At 31.4% G+C, this 17,155-nt stretch overlaps 2 protein-coding genes across 2 annotated transcripts in view; both read left to right on the top strand.

Annotated features, from left to right (window-relative positions):
- The window catches only part of LOC142329732 (superkiller complex protein 2-like), a 71,307-nt gene extending 70,220 nt beyond the window's left edge, over positions 1-1,087 (top strand). Inside the window, exons 18-19 of the mRNA XM_075374465.1 lie at positions 485-631; positions 781-1,087. Of these exons, the coding sequence (XP_075230580.1) occupies positions 485-631; positions 781-981 (348 nt within the window). The 3' untranslated portion in view covers positions 982-1,087. The remainder of the gene's footprint in view (positions 1-484; positions 632-780) is intronic.
- A 5,998-nt stretch (positions 1,088-7,085) lies between these two features.
- Rint1 (RAD50 interactor 1) overlaps positions 7,086-17,155 on the top strand; it is a 36,329-nt gene continuing 26,259 nt past the window's right edge. The window contains exons 1-2 of the mRNA XM_075374965.1: positions 7,086-7,243; positions 15,211-15,452. Of these exons, the coding sequence (XP_075231080.1) occupies positions 7,112-7,243; positions 15,211-15,452 (374 nt within the window). The 5' untranslated portion in view covers positions 7,086-7,111. The remainder of the gene's footprint in view (positions 7,244-15,210; positions 15,453-17,155) is intronic.

Here is a 17,155-nt window from a genome sequence, read left to right as displayed (position 1 = left end):
AATAAAACATTTTTAAAAACTTAATTTAAAATTATTTTTAGTCATCTTTACAACCATTATTGGTATATTGGTAACTAGCAGTGTTAGCTGATCACCTTGTAGACATAAATTCATTAATATTGACAATAACCTTAATGTTCAAACATTTATAAGAAAGGACCAAACATTGTACACAACTTAAAAAATATTGTGAAATCTATTTAAACATATAAAAGCAGTGATGTACTAAGTGAACAGTTAATTCAAATCCAACACTTTTAAATATTTGTTTAATTAAAAAAATACCCCAGCATTAACATTAGTTATAACAAGAGAATAAACAGCAGTAAAAGTCATTGACTGTAGATGCAGAGACGATTGAAATTGTTTTGAAATAAGTTTTTTATAAAATTTGGTTTAAATTATCATTCTAAAAGCTTCAAGTGTAAATTAATATCACTGGAAAAACATAGTACATTTTTATTCATTGTCTTTTTCATTACAGGGCAGGGATTTGATTAAGGAAATTCATGAAGAACTTCAGAAGATTGAGAATAAACATATGAACAACATGACTGGTGAATCAGCTTATGAATTTGTTGATCTGAATTTTGGTTTAGTTCAAGTTGTATATGAATGGGCATGTGATAAGGTAACAGTTATGTTAATTTAAATTGCTTAATATTTATACTAACTTAATTTTATTTTAGTATATTGTTAAATTTTTTTTCAGTATATCGGATTTCCAATGATTGATTTTATGTAAAATGATCTTAAATAATTTTTCTTAACTCATTTCAGGTATTTTCTGAGATTATGAAGTTGACAGATGTTCAAGAAGGTATTATTGTTCGCTGTATACAACAGTTAAATGAAGTATTGCGTTGTGTCAAGGAAGTTGCTCAAAAGGTTGGAGACTGCACACTTGAAAGCAAGATGGACAAGGCTTCAAATGCCATTAAGAGAGATATAGTTTTTGCAGCTAGTTTATATCTTCAGTAATTCTTTTTTTATGATGTAATTTTTTAATGAATTTACAGAAAAGAGCTGTTTATTTGTAGTTATTATAATTCTGTGATTCTTTTGATTAAATTATATTTATAATCAATCGTTTTCTTTACTTTATTTTTGAATGTACCTTATTTACCATCTTGATATGAGCAGATCAAATTCTGTTGTGTAGAATGTAACCTTAGACTCAAACAGTGTGTAGGTTGTTCCCAGTTTTGCAAATAATAAACTTCTCCTGGTCAAGTGGTTGGAGGAAAGTCATTTAACCACTCATACAGAGTTACGCCAATGAGAAAGTGCACCATCTTGTTGCCAAATAAAATTCTCTGGTCCTTCACGGATATCTTATTGAGGGCAAAGTCATGTATGCAGCTTATCCAAATAAGCACTTCCTGTTATCCTAGCTTCAGTAAAAAAGAATGGTTTGCAAACTTGCTGTTGGAATGTTGCAAAAAAAAAGAAACATTTAATTTTTGGTAATCCCTTTTGCATTGTAAGAATTCATAGGGATTTTCTGATCCCCATTGTAGGACATTATGTTGTTAACTTTTCCACTAAAATGAAATATTTACTCATTACTAAATACAATATATTGAAGAAAATCATCTTCATGTTGCAACATTTTGATTGCAGTCTGTACATACAGTGTAGTCTTATAGGCTACAAATCCTGCAAGAGCTGTAAATAGTATGGACACATATGTAAGCATTTCCTTAAATGCTTACTGGCATTAACTGTTATCACTGGCACTGTTAGTTTCTAGCTGGACTTTCTAACAGTTTTTTTTAGAATTGCACAGGAAAGACTCCCTGACAAGTTCAGTATTTTAGACAAGTTCACCCTGATTGTTTTAGATTGATTCTACCATCAGTAAATATTATATTCTCTCAGAGGATCACAATTAAACTTTCTGTGGAACATACATTAAACTGTAATTACAAATTCACATTTAGCAAATTGCAAAATACAGAGGACTTTCTGTTTAGGAGTCGCCATCTTTACTAGTGACATTCTCTAGCAGAAAGATAGAGAATCAATCTAAGGTCACATGCCCAACTAAAATTGTTCTTTTTGCTCTCTAATTCTAGCAGTAAATCAACACTGTTCTATACCTCATCCAAAACATGTAACAAACTGAAACCCCAATAATTTGCTGTATGTTGGATTTGTTTATATAAAATTTTTGTATATTAATTAGTTTGATGCATTAATACTTCCGCATACCAACTAAAACTAGTTATTGGCAGGAATAATATTTGGGATTCAAAATTAGAATCTGTATGAGAGTTGGATATGCTTGTTCCTGCTATGAAGGTCAGCAGAAAAGCTAACAATTTGTTCATAAATGAGTATATATCAATGACAAATAGTTACTTTTTTATTATATGTTAAAAATTATATATATTATATATGTTAAAGAGGTAACATGAGCTCAAAGAATGAAAAATATCAGTGTAGAAAATTATTGTAGAGTCTAGATAGAATAGGACAAATACTAAACTATCAGATCAGCTACCATTTGGTTAATCAATGGTAATAAATTAATCAGGTTATTACAATTATCTAAAAGCTTTTTTTTTTACACAATTAAATAACTACAATCTGTTCCAATGAAACAATGAATAGATGTGTTGAATGTGAAAAGTTGACTTAAAGTAAAGAAAGCCCAATAGCAGTTAAACTTATATTTCATTTTTTTCTTCTCGTTGGCATCCTAAAATAGCTGTTGATGGATAATAATGAAATAAGTTTTTCATAACTTGTGAAATAATGCCATGAGTAATAACAACTTGAACTCCAAACCTCCAGATGAAAGATAGAAACCCGATAGAGATCAACTACCTTGAAGTTAATGCAGAATGTCATGTTTATAATAGCAGGAAATGAATTTATTTGTTTATAGCAGTTAAATTTTTATATTTTAAGAGATCTTTTAATAGTGAGTTTAAATAAGAGAAATTTATGAGGGCGAGTCAAAAATGACAGAGACCTGTGTTTTTTAACCATCAAAATATTGTTTTCAATTTGATAGCAGATTCTTTTTAGGTGCTGAATCCAAATAGGATGAATTTTTCAACATTACATAAGGATTTTTCACAAAAGGCTTCAAAATTTATTTATCAGTCTTTAATTAAATTTAGAATTTATTTAAGTGTTACAAAAACAAAATTATTTTAAAATATTAAAATTAATGAAAGCACAGAAAAATTAATGTCCTTATAAAAGTTTTCTTTTTTTCAATGCCCTTTTGGTGCTTTTTCTTCTCTGGTCTCACAGCAGGTCGTCCCTTTTTAACATCCAAGAAGTCAGCTATTATGCTCATGTTCCACCTCCCTTTGTATCTCCTTTCCATGTCTTTGTGAACTCTTTCCTACTGAACCAAGATTTTCAGGAAAGTAATCAGGGTGCGAATCTAGAAATGCCACCTTAGGCTCATTGTTCAGCCTAAATTTTTGAATTTTTCTAAAATATTTTGTACAATATTTTTATATTATATATGAACAAAAGTAACAATCATTGCTATGATTAGTGAACCTCTCCAGTGGTAGTGATAGTGGTTCTGTCCCAACCATAAGTAATCCAAAGTGGAAAGACTTTTTTCTTTGTGATCACTGATAAAGTTCTTCAACTTGCGCTGAACAAACCTTATTAGGAGCTCAAGATTTGCCTTCTTCTCCTAATTTCACACCAAAATACACAAAATATATACTTTTTTTATGACTTACATAATGTTTCTTTGAGGTTTTTAAGTGTAAAGTTTCCATAAATGTACAAAGAAGAATCATGTACATTGACTCAGCCTCATGATGTCATTGTTATTTAATTTAATAAAAAATAAGTACATAAAAACATATATATATAATATAAATTAAGTGAATGAAGTTGTCACAAAGTAAAATGGACACCACAGTTGTAAAAAAAGGTACTGAACGTAATTTTTTGTCTAGAAAGCAGATTGTGGTGGTGAGGAGGAAAATATGCTGTAATAGGAGAGAGATAAAGTTACTACTTCTGTAGTAACAAAAGTATCTTTCAACTGATTTATTATAAATCCAATATGTTCATTCAGAACATCAACTATTTGGATTTTCATGCATAAAAAAAGATTTTAAACAACAGTTTTTCAAAATGATCCTTTATAATAGGCTAACATCTATAGATGAACAAAAAATTAAAAAATGTGAAAAAACCTTACTTGAAGGAATTTTTTTAATATTTTTCCCATATTCATTGCCAGAAAATGTATTGAAATCACAGACAATATAGATTCCAGACAATTTTATCATCACAGACATTTAATTATCTATAAGTTTTGTTCTGCAGTTTACTTACACAAAAGTAGGTGTTCAAATTGAGACCCACCGGGTTGGTCTAGTGGTAAACGCGTCTTCCCAAATCAGCTGATTTGGAAGTCGAGAGTTCCAGCGTTCAAGTCCTAGTAAAGCCAGCTATTTTTACACGGACTTGAATACTAGATCGTGGATACTAGTGTTCTTTGGTGGTTGGGTTTCAATTAACCACACATCTCAGGTATGGTCGAACTGAGTATGTACAAGACTACACTTCATTCACACTCATATATATCATTCTCTGAAGTATTATCTAAACGGTAGTTACCGGAGGCTAAACAGGAAAAAAGAAAGGTGTTCAAATTGTACATCATTTTTCTACATAGTCACCTACCTTGTCAATGTCATTTGGTCCAGTAGTCAACAAACTTTAATATTCCTTTAAAAGGAAGGTTTTCAGTTTGTTGCAAAGCCCTTTTGCACCACTTCCTGAATGTCTTCTATGGAAAATTGACGACCACGCAAAGCATGCTTTAGTGGCCCAATCAGATGAAAGTTGGTGGGAGCAAGATCTGGGCTGTAAGGAGGGTGTTCCAGTACCTCAAAATTCAATATGTTGATGGTTTGAACAGTGAGGTGAGTTGTGTGCAGGCAGGTATTGTCATACCCACCAGGTTGGTCTAGTGGTGAACATGTCTTCGCAAATTAGCCAATTTAGAAGTCGAGAGTTAGTGTTCAAGTCCTAGTAAAGGCAGTTACTTTTATACAGTTTTGAATACTAGATCGTGGATACCAGTGTTCTTTGGTTTCAATTAACCACACATCTCAGAAATGGTCGACCTGAGACTGTACAAGACTACAATTCACTTACAGTCGTACATATCATCCTCTGAAGTAATTCCCAGAGGCTAAACAGGAAAAAATAAGGGCAGGCATTGTCATGCAACAACAACAGACCTTGGCATTTGTTGCAAATTGCTGATTTTAGCATGTTTTTCCAACATTTCACTGTAACTTGCACTGTTACAGTGCAAGTAAAAGGGGAATATCATAGTCCCCTTTTCCATGAAGTGTTACAGTATAGGCCCTTTTGCATTCCAAAATGACGATTAGTATAACCTTTCCCACCAATGGCTCAGTGTTGAATTTTTTCCTTGTCAGAGATCTCAGATGTTTTCACTCCATATTTTGACATTTCAATTCTGGCTTGTAGTGATGAACCCATGCTTCAATCACCAGTGACCATTCTGCTGAAAATGTGTTGCCTTTCTTGTTGAAGCAGCTGAGTGGTTGTGTTTTACAGTAAGCCGTCATTTTATCCATCATGCACAGACTTTATGGAAGCCGAGCTTGTTGTGGATGATTTGATGGGCAGAACCTTGGTTCCACACTTCAAAAAAGGTAACCAGATTTTTTAGGATTAAGGAATAAATGTACTCAACTGGTTGGGAGTTCAGTAGATGTGAATCACAAAAAGTGAGCAGTGAAGTGGTTTCTCATTAACTTCAATAAAACAAGCACATCAGCCATCAAAGTTCATGTGAATATCAATCTTCAGGTAACACACTTTTCTCTTCACTATAGGGATACAAACATGTACAGATTTTGTGGTTCAGTTATATGGAGTAAATAATTCAGTTGCACTTTGGTATCTGACATTTCACAGCTGCATGAAAGACAGAGAATGCAATGCAACAAATTCATCATTCATTGGTGAAATTCTGTTAAACAGAAGAATTGGAAAACAAAAGTAGTATAGAAACTTATTAAGTTTTCAGCAAATTAAAAAATATTCTGAATCATCAAATCTGAATAATTTTTTTTTAATTTTGTATGCTGTTTGTGGATTTTTAAAATGAAATTTTATTTTTTTAACTTAATGTATACATTCTACATCCATGATGAAGGCAGCAGCTTTACTTTTCATACAATTAGATGCTGGTTTAAATTCTGATCAACCTAGGAATTATTCAAATGCTGTGAAATTTTTATTCAGTTTCCTAACATTAAGGAAGCAAATGAAATAAAACAGAATTAAATAACATAAATTAAATAAATGTAGGTTATTATAAATGTACATGTTACATTTTTCATGAATAAAATGATAGAAAAATCAGTTTGCTTAGTGCCATGGTGAAAAAATGTAATTTTAATAGTAATTTAATAAGCTGTTTTATTATTTAAGCATTGTAATACCTTTATCACTACTACCTACATTAAATGTAGGTATTTATAACATGAATTAAATAAAAACAAATGATACAAAACCAGTGATTGCAATAACAATTGATAACAAAGTATTAATGTACCCTATTTTTACTTCTGATTTTTTTTAATCTAATACAAAAAGCATTTGTTACCGAAAGAAACTACATACATATAAAAGTACACATCGCGGTCTTTCTATGTATGTGTCACTGTATAACGTCTTGTCAGAATCTTTCAATTGTAAATTAATTTGAATCAGAATTTTGGGCGCTCAATAAGCGCACCCGGTAATGCCAGTATTATTTAAAGTTTTAAATAATAAACAGAATAAGTTTGTCTACTTCAAAATCAAACTTTCTGATTTTAAAATTGACATATTTCGTATTTATTACAGCTTAATGTAAATATAATTTTATTTAGACTTTTTATGTGTATTTTTTTAATTTTAACATTTTTGACTGCTGATTTTGAGAATTAAATTCATAAACTGAAATTGAATATAGACTAACAATTAATTTAGTTAACGAAACAGTATGTTAAATTGAAACGTTTGCTTCTATAATTACGATCAGCTGATTGGTGTTGACTATTGTTTGTAGGTTATGTATTTTATAATTTGAGTTATGAATCCAGAAATTAAGGTGAAAGTTATTAATAAATTTAATTTTCTGTTTGGTAAAGATGTTAAAACATTATCGCAGTGCGAAGATTTGTTTAAAAGACTTCAGGAAGAAAAAGAAGAGATAGAAAATATGGTTGGTAAAACTTTTTAAAATATTTTGTAGAACATGGATTTTTCTTTTTTAAATATAATTACGGAAAATATGTACAGTTTTATAGTAAATATTAAACTATAAAACATGGACATTTAATTTTGCCCGTTTATTTTTACAGAGTAATTATTTATTCATTTAAAAAAAAAAATTGTACTTGACATTTGAAATTAAGTAACATCAAGCCAATTTTGTAAAGCAAATATTACCTACTTAAAAGAATTACAGAAGTATGTAAACCTTATAAATCCATAAAATCTATATTTAATTGTTCAAATATCAAGGTTCATCCAAATTTAATGTTATGATGTTTATTTTTGGAAAGGAATTCATCAGTTGAATTAAATGAATTATCAAGTTAGTAAAAAATGTGTAGAGTCTTCTGCAATGTGATATTACCGGCCTCCATGGCACTAGTGGTAGCGTTTCAGCTTTTCATTTGGAGGTCCTGGGTTTGAATCATTTTCACTTTATTTGAAACAAGTTAGTAAGTTTGAAGTACAGTTGTAGAACAGATCTTACTAATCTGTGAAATTTGTTAGTCTCTGCCAAATACTGATTATTGGACAAGCTGTTATTGTTCATCAAGAAATGTCTGCATCCATATTGTGTTTATGCTTTAAAGAACGTATATTTGTTGTGAACAATTGTTCAAAGACAAATTCTTGTTCATATTGTTTACAAACATTTTTGGAATAGTTTGAAAATTTTTCTGAGAGAAAGAAAAGAAATATGTTGATAAATCAACTATTAATCATTAAAGTAATTAATTAATAAAATAACTATACATAATCTTGTAAACCACACAAACATTTTTTTAATTTATTTAACATCTTAGATATACTTTATTTACTTGTCTTTATACTCAAGAAGTCTCTTAATTTTAAAAAAATTTTCTTTATGAAGAGCTTTGGTGAATATGTCAGCTAATTATTTATCAGAACTTATGTATTTAATATTTACAGGTTTGACATTACATTCTTCATGAATAAAATGATAGAAACATCAGTTTGCTTAGTGCTATGGTAAAAATGTAATTTTAATAGCAATTTAATAAGCTGCTTTATTATCAATAAGCATTGTATTACCTTTATCTCACATATCACTACTACTTACCTCTTTAAGAAGTTGCAATAACAACTTTACTTCTTTTACTGCAGTTGATGCTGCAATATATCCCAACTCAGGTGTAGAAGTAGAAGTTGTTGATTGCACCAGGTTACAGCACCAACACCAATCAAGAACACATAGCCTGATGTTGATAATCAGATGTCAAAATCGCTTGCAAATTCAGCATTTGTATATCCTTTTAATTCTAGAGATTCATCCATGTTTGAAGCATACTTAATGCTGTACTGTAAAGGTCCATTTAGCTATTTAAAAGTTTGTTTTATCGCATTCCAGTGAACTACTCTAGGATCTGTTTCATATCTGCTGATAATATTCACTGCATACATAATATCAGGATAAGTTGTTATGGCAAGAAACATCAGTGACCCCGAATGGTTTCACAATATGGTACTGTACCATGCTCAGTATATATATATATATATATATATATATATACAGGTTCATCAAAAAAGGTTACAGCAACAAAAAAAAAAAATCATATCTCCCTATATAATTGAGATAAAGTATTAATTGGAACTGCAAAATAATCGGGATATCATAAAGTTTTTAGAGATGTGACTAGCCATAACCTTGAGTTGATGTGCAAAACAAATACCACTGCGCCACTGTCAGTCAATGCAGTGGGAACAGTTAAGCAGTGTGTTTTGTGGTTAGCATAATATTTATTATAACTGTTCAAAGAACTTTATGGAATGTTTATGGCAATGATTCCCCTCAAGCAAACAGCATTAGATGGTGGTATGGTTAGTTAAAGAATCTGGCAATGTGGAAGTGAAGAAGTCCCCAGGCAGCCCAAAACAAGTGACGAATCAGTTGAGTGTATGCACCAAATTAAACAGATAGATCAAATTGAACCAGCAAGTAGTGTTTCAGCAAGCCCCCACACTTTAGCCTAGGTGTTCAATGCGCTTTCAATGAAAGATTCCATAATCATTGAATTGCTAGGGCTGGTCCTGTGCTTTGACCTCCAAGAAGCACAGATTTGACACCCCTAGACTTTTGTTTATGGGAATACATTAAACCATTGTCTACAATGAAAAAATCAGGATGTACAACATTTAAGACAACAGATCACAACTGCTAGAGGATCTGGGCAGAAGTTGATTATCAGCTGGATGTTTGCAGAGTGACTATTGGAACTCTATTGAAACATTCTAATTTATGTAAAAAAGTTTTTTGAGTTTGTGAATGTTTTAAATAAATAGTCATTTGATTATCTCTAGTAGTTTCTGAGATACATTTTTTTTAAATTGTTGCAACCTTATTTGATGTTTTTATATATATATATATATATATATATATATATATATATATATATATATATATGTATGTATGCGAAAGTGACAAAACAGTGTAGTTAAGACACATGGTTATTTCACAAATTCCAAAAATCAGAATCATCCTTCCAAAATCTTGTAAAACAAAGAAAAGAAACTACCCAAACCCTAAGGAGAATAAAAAAACACCATAATGACACATTGAAATCTGTAGAAGAAGAATTCAATAAAACACAGTTGAGAGGCTACTACAAAACATTAAAAAAATCATCTACAAAAATACGAATCCCCAACCCTACACCCTACTCATAAAGAATGAAAATGTTAAACTGGCCCATAACAATAAAGAAATCCTAGCTGATTATTTTAACAAATTCCTAAATTGTGAAGAACCAACAGGACTCCTAAACTTCCAACACTAGTACCTCAATAACAACACCGCCAGAAAACATCAGCCCTCCCACAATAAAAGAAGTCTACCAAGCACTGGGTGAGATGAAGATTTAGAAAGCATTGAGAGAAGATGAGACTTCTGTAGAGATCTGGCAACATGAAGGAAGATCAGCAAAAATTGTTCTTTGTCAATATCTGGATCAAAGAACTACCAGAACAGTGGATGACAGCTCTCATCCATCAGCTACACAAAAAAGGGGACAAAATAGATACTAACAGTTACAGGAGAATCTCATTTCTAGACACAACGTACAAAATTCTTTCAAGAATCATCAACAGGATTGGTTCACAACTCGAGAAAGAACTAGGAGAATACCAGGGAGGTTTCAGACCCTGGAGGAGCTGTCCAGACCAGATCATGAGTCTCAAGCTAATAATGGATTACTACAGGAAAAGAAACTGAGACATTGTGATAACATTTGTAGATTTCAAGAAAGCTTATGATTGCATCTACAAAAAATCCATACAAAAAATTCTAACACACCTCAGACTACATACCACTTCAATGAACATGATAAAATTGATCCTCACAAACACTGTCGTAGATAAAATTTAGAAGTGAGCTCTTGGAACCATTTGAGATCAAAACAGGATTGCGCCAAGGCGATGAGCTCTCACTGCTATTATTCAACTGCGCTCTAGAAATGGTAATAGAGAATAGCTCAAAAAACCCCCCCAAAAGTAAAAATAGGCCAAAAAATCAAACAAACTGTATTTTTTTCATTGATGACTTGGCACTGCTAGCAATGACATTGACAAAGCTAAATCACAGATGTTAGAACTTCAAAAATTTGCAAATAAAATTGACCTCAAAATATAATTGAAAATATAGAAATTATGTCCCAAAAACTTACATGATTAAAAGAACTAAACATAAATGGTAATAAAATCAAAAGAGTAACCCAATTAACTACCTTATAGAAATAATAATGTAAACAAAGAAACCTTGATCCAAATAAGAAGAAACAAACTAGCTAAAGCTAAAAAATTAACCTGGTACACTTAAAATAAAAAAATTCCTATTAATAAAAGCAAAAATAAGATATATCAGTAATGAAACCAGAATCATTTTGCAGCAGAAACACTCTTCCACCTATATGAACAATCAAAGTCAGACAGACGCCAGAAAATCAAAAGAAGAATTGGAAGAACCTGCTTCTATAAAAAGTACTAGAAAGATGGGCAGTGGTGGATTATGCCCAACAAAGGGTTGGAACCTATCACTGATAGTATGCATAAGAGGAGACTAGGATTATTTGGACATATCATGAGGATGCAAGATTTAAACTTCTAAAACAGCTAGTATAGTACAATCTCGAATTGAAAAAAAAAAAGACAGAATGCAGGTGGATAAGAGAAATAAGCGAGGATCTGAAGGAAATTGGCTTTACATCAGAAGAAACCACATATAGAATAAAATTAAACAAAAAATCAAGAATAAAAACACTCACTTCACACTCACAAGAAAAAACTCACAATGAGAACATTTTCAACACAAGAAAAGAGTACAAAGATCAGAATGTATGAAAAAGTTTTGGGAGGATTGCAAGGCCCAAACAGTTCCATCAAAGAGACTTAGATAATTGATTAACTAAAGTGATCCTATGTGGTAAAAGATAATAATAGTAATATTATATATAAGTGAAATGAACTCCTTGTTATGGTACCAACTGGATTGATGTCAAATAAAATCTCTTAAAACTCTTTTAATGTAGCTTTCAGAATGAATAAATATAGAACCATCATTATTTACTTCTGTTTCTAGACAAATTAACTGATCTAGCTAGAAATAGTAGCATCAAAGGTATATTACAATTCAGTTGTAATTTTCTTCAAAATATTTTTATCTTTACACAAACCTGGCATCATCAACATACTATACTAACAATACTTCTTGCTCTTCAAACATGCCAAAAAAATTCAATGTTTTGCAATTCTTATTTAAAAATAAAACTTAACAGAAAGTCAGTAAAGTTTTATTTCCAATATCTAGATGCTTGTTTAAACCATATAATCCATGACAAAGTCTAAAAACTTAACCATTTTCTTGAACTAAACCAGGAGGAGACTCCATGTAAATTTTCTCTTGAATTTTATCATATGAAAATAATGTCTTTATTTCTTAATTTCTTGTAAGCTACAATGGCTAGAACATCCCAACCCCCGTAGGGGAAGACACCTGACTTGTGACGATTCCGATCGCCACACCACTCCTCCCATTCCAAGCCCTGATGGGCTTTAACAGAGATCGTCTTTTTGACCCTCTAACTGATTACATCTCATAGTAATTAGCCAGGTCTCGGGATGCCACCAATGTAAATACCTTTCTGCCTCAGCTTTCACCATCGCTGTAGGCTTCTTTCAGACATTTTGACTGTCCTACTTTGTTGCCCTCTGAACTAGCTAACCAAGCTCGTGAAAGCATGAACCCTGCCCCTAGTTCTGCATTTTAAGTAAGTTATTAGTGAGTAAATTTCTCATAATATTCGAGGCTAATTCTGTAAAACACACCACAAGAAATGTTGTTTGCAATAACAGAATTTATACCTAGTTCCCTTAATGAAACTCAACTTGATAGTTAAACCTTTAGTTTAATTACAACTACAGACTTCGGTCTGGTGTACCAGGGAGAGGACAGACCTCCTGCTCCCATTCAGATCCATCTCAGAGTCCTGTGTGACATTTATTTTATCACATAAACTACCTTTGTCGAGATGGTGCTACACCTCATGGCTGCAAGGAAAACCATGCCCTCAGCAGTGCAGTCACCATCCTGTTGACAGCAATACTTACTCATTCATTAATTGCCCTCATTGAAGCAGCGCCTCACCTCTCAGTGTCATGGATAACCATATCCTTGGTAGTACAGCCGTTGTCCTGCCAACAGCTAGTGTATTACAAATCACCATAACTACTTCTAACTAATCGTAGCTTGATGCCAACATGTCTACCTCTAGCCAGTCAACTCTTCAGGCAGTTCCTAGCCAACGGGGTACAACTCTATTTACACCCCCACAGCTGTTCTGCCCAATGCGAGGATACTGAGGAAGCCAGCTGTTGTAGTCCATTTTCTGCAGTGTTCCAGTTGACCCGCAGATCAAGAAAGGAGTTTACTCCTCAAGCTCTCTAACAACTCTGATACATTCAGCCTTGTACCGGGAACAGATATAAAGGACATGGTCCACAGTATCATCGACCCTACAGTATGGGTAGAAGCCTGAATTGACCAAACCAAACCTAGCCAAACTTTCCCTAAAGGCACCATGTCCCAAGAGGAATTGTGTTATGTACCTATTGGATGAAACCCACCTAATAGCTTGCAAACCCCTAACATCTGGAAATATACCATGCATGTATCAACTAGTAGAAGATTCATTCCACCTAATCTTCCAATTATCAAAATTGTGGTCTTTAATCTCCTGTATGCACCCAGGAGTAAGAAGGCTTGCTATGTTCCATAGCTAGGATGTTAATTGGTTTCATGCTGGTGATCACAGAAACTGCCTCTCACGAGACAGATCTGTAGCCCCCAACAACAGCTAACAATAGAAGACGCTGGAAATGGCTAGAACAACTCGAATTGTGTCAAAATGTGAGGTAGGTGAATAAGTTTCATAAAAATATACTCCCTTCACTTGTGTGAACCCTTTAGCGCACAGCCTTGCTTTTAAATGTTTAATATTATCATTAGGGAGATATTTTACTTTAAAAATCTTCTTAGATCCAACGACTTTCTTGTCTTTGGGTAAATACACTGTTTTACATGGAAAACATTTTCTTTTCAAGTGATTTTATTTTTTGTTGAATGGCATCTTTCTATTGTTCAGACTGAGCAGAGCTCATAGCTTCTTGATAAGTTACAGGAGTCTGGAAGTGTGAGTAGTTGAAATCATAGCATTAGGGTGAAGCATCTCTTGGGCGAAAAAACTTGATACTATCATGGCCATTGTAAATTTTTTAATTCACTAAAGAATTGACAATTAAAAGTCATGTGGGTAGAAGCTCTACTGTCCATTGTCTAGTGGTCATCATTGGAATTTGAAAACTCAGCAGCTTCTGTAGTAAAAGCACTAGCTTCGTAACTTTATTAGTACATTCACTCACATAGTGATGTTTTTTTTTACATGAATAACAAGTAATTTTAGATCTATTTTTTTGTCTACCTGTATTTGTTTGTTATGGGATTACCAGGTCTTCTTTGACTGTTATTAGTAGAGAATTTGATGATTATCATCATTGGTTGCAACCAATGTGGTATTGTTCCATTCAGATTCAACTAGCACTGACTCTTCATCAAGTAGCGTAGCGGTGAGGTTGATAGACGAGAAAGGGCCTTATTATGCTTCCATTGTCATTTTTAATAAGATTTTGAACCATTTAAAAAATATTATCATGATGTTATTTAAAATTCAATCAAGATATTTTTCTTTACAAAAAATAGTAGTATTACTTAATCAATGAATTTTTAAATACTACTAGTTTAAACATTTTAAAAACCCCTATTTTTCTGTATTCTGTTCAACATGTACAGAAATATTTTGCTTAAAATAATCTTCAATAGTACTTTCTGAATTGTGAATTTTTGTAATTTTTTATATTTAACATTATTTCATGTGTTTATATGATAAATATTTAACATGGGCTTTAATATCAACTATTTTTTATCGTATAATTTATATTTTTATATTTATAATTTATCTTATAAAGATCTATATAATTTATTATTATGTACCAATCAGTGTAAAATACTTTTTTTATTTGATTAAACATTTCTGAATATATCTAAATAAAGTGTTATTTGTTATTTAGCCTAATCTACTGTTCACTTCGTCCTTGTAGCACATATCATCCATTGTTGTAAGCACATATCATCTGCTAAATTGAATAAAATTGAAAGCATATACAGTAGTGAACCAGCATATCCGCTAAAGAAAAACATTTCCTTTCAAGATATTTTTAGTGATAAGTATTGTTATTATAGATGTATAAATCACTTTTACTTAAATTGTATTAGTTGATATTTATTTATAAAATAAAACAATAAATATTAATTGATCTTTCATAAAACTATTTTTTATTTAATTTCAGTTTTCTCTTGCCAGCAGTAAAGTTCCGTCCAAAGTCAGTGCAGCTGTGAGTGATGTAGATAATGCATGTAAAAAAATAGAAAGGTTAAGTGCTGACTATGAATCTCTATCATCAGCTGTTAAAAATTGTTTTCAAAAGACAAATGACACAGTCATAAAATTACAAAAACATGTCAATGAAATAGAACAGCTTGAACAACTGTTAATTTATCTTACATGTATTAGAGCTATTGAAAATTTAAAGTAAGTATTATAAATATATCTAGCAATATAAGTAAATATTAATGTGCTAAGGACCATCAGTACTGAAAATATTGCATTAAGTAGAAAAAGTAGGTAATTACAACCATATATAGAGTTGCAGACATCAAAAAAATATAGTTATTGTACAAAAAAGAAAAAACCTATTTTTAATTGAATTTAAATGTTTTCAGTTTGAATTCTCACTGGGATTCAGTATTAATGGCTGTCTCAGACGTATGTTAACCTGAGAGTAAATAAAACTTAAATTTCAGATTACCTTTCAGCACAGATTACCTTTGGCTACCTATTCCATGTAATGTTGGGAGAGTAGGATAGGAACTTGCTGCCTGAAGGAGTCTTTGAAGCTTATCTTTTGAAGAGGATTTTTGTCTCATGCTGTCGTTCTTTTATTGATAAATTATCCTTTTTCGTCATTCACCCATTTTCCTTATCTTTGGTCAATCTTTCTTCCACTTGTATTATCGTGTCAATTTCTGTGTGATACAGTAGCCATGAATAAGTCACACTTTATTGTTTATGTTTGGTTGCACCACCGTAATTTATGATATATCAGGTGATTCTTCAGGATGCTTCATATAATACCATGCTTGTCTAATTCTTGATTATATGTGTTGTAATCCACTGTAGTGGAAATTTGAGCTAGCATGCAGAGCTAAACTGTCATTGGTGGTGATGATGTGGACAAACTTGACAAACTGTTTTTAATTTTTGATTGCTACTTAATTAAGTTTCTTTTTACAAGTTTTTTCATCAATTCAGATTGGAGGAACCCTATTAAAATTCTGCCTTTTTTCAGTTTATGTTTATATTACATGTTTTACATATGTTCTTGTTTTTAACTTTATCATTTAATGATGATTGTTATTTTTTTAGTGAAATTTTCCAGAAGGTAATTCTTCATTCCCACTTTCATTTATATACATTTTTTTAAATTCCAATAATGTAATGTCCCTTAACAGATTATTAATTTTTTTTTATTACAGCTTGAAAATTAATTTGCCTTCTTTTATTACAATTTATTTTGTTTCTGGAAAAATAGTTGCTCGTTTGTTATTTGGCAATTTACCAGATAACCAGTTTACATTAAATCACATTAATTCAAATGAATTTGGGAAGAAACATGGTTGTAGAGTAGAGAATGTTTGAATTTTGAAATTTTTTTCGGACATAGATTTTCAGAAGTTACTTTGGTTTAGTAATTGTTAATTAAACAGCCCTACCTTGCTAATCTAGCCAAATCTTGCTAAATTGTTTACTTATCTGAAATAAACTGTTTATAAAAAAATAAATAATTTTGGAGTAAAGTATATTATCATAACTAATAAATGAAGATGTTGTTAGTATTTTATTCCTACTTCATAGAATTCATTTTCCAGGTTACTATTCTGCTAGTAACTCAGATGTTATAGGTGTTAAAAGGACCATCAGCTTGTAAGGATGCAATTTTTCTGTCTTACCTGGAATTTTTTATTTTTCATTAATTACTATTAATCCTATGATAAGAAAATTCTGCAGCTATGAAAATATTTTACCTGATCAGGACTTGAACTTAACCTTTGTGTTTTAGACCTAATTTTTTTTAAAAAGATGGTCTGAATTTCAGATTCTGAATTACTGATGTAGTAGTTACAAAAAGTTGTTTGATATCATTTAGAAGTGACTTAAATAAATAAAAAATCTTG

The sequence above is a fragment of the Lycorma delicatula genome, chromosome 9 (genome assembly GCF_047948215.1).
Source record: "Lycorma delicatula isolate Av1 chromosome 9, ASM4794821v1, whole genome shotgun sequence".
Classification (NCBI taxonomy): domain Eukaryota; kingdom Metazoa; phylum Arthropoda; class Insecta; order Hemiptera; family Fulgoridae; genus Lycorma; species Lycorma delicatula.
The sequence above is the reverse complement of the archived record's forward strand: the minus strand, read 5'-3'. Positions and strand labels throughout refer to the sequence as shown.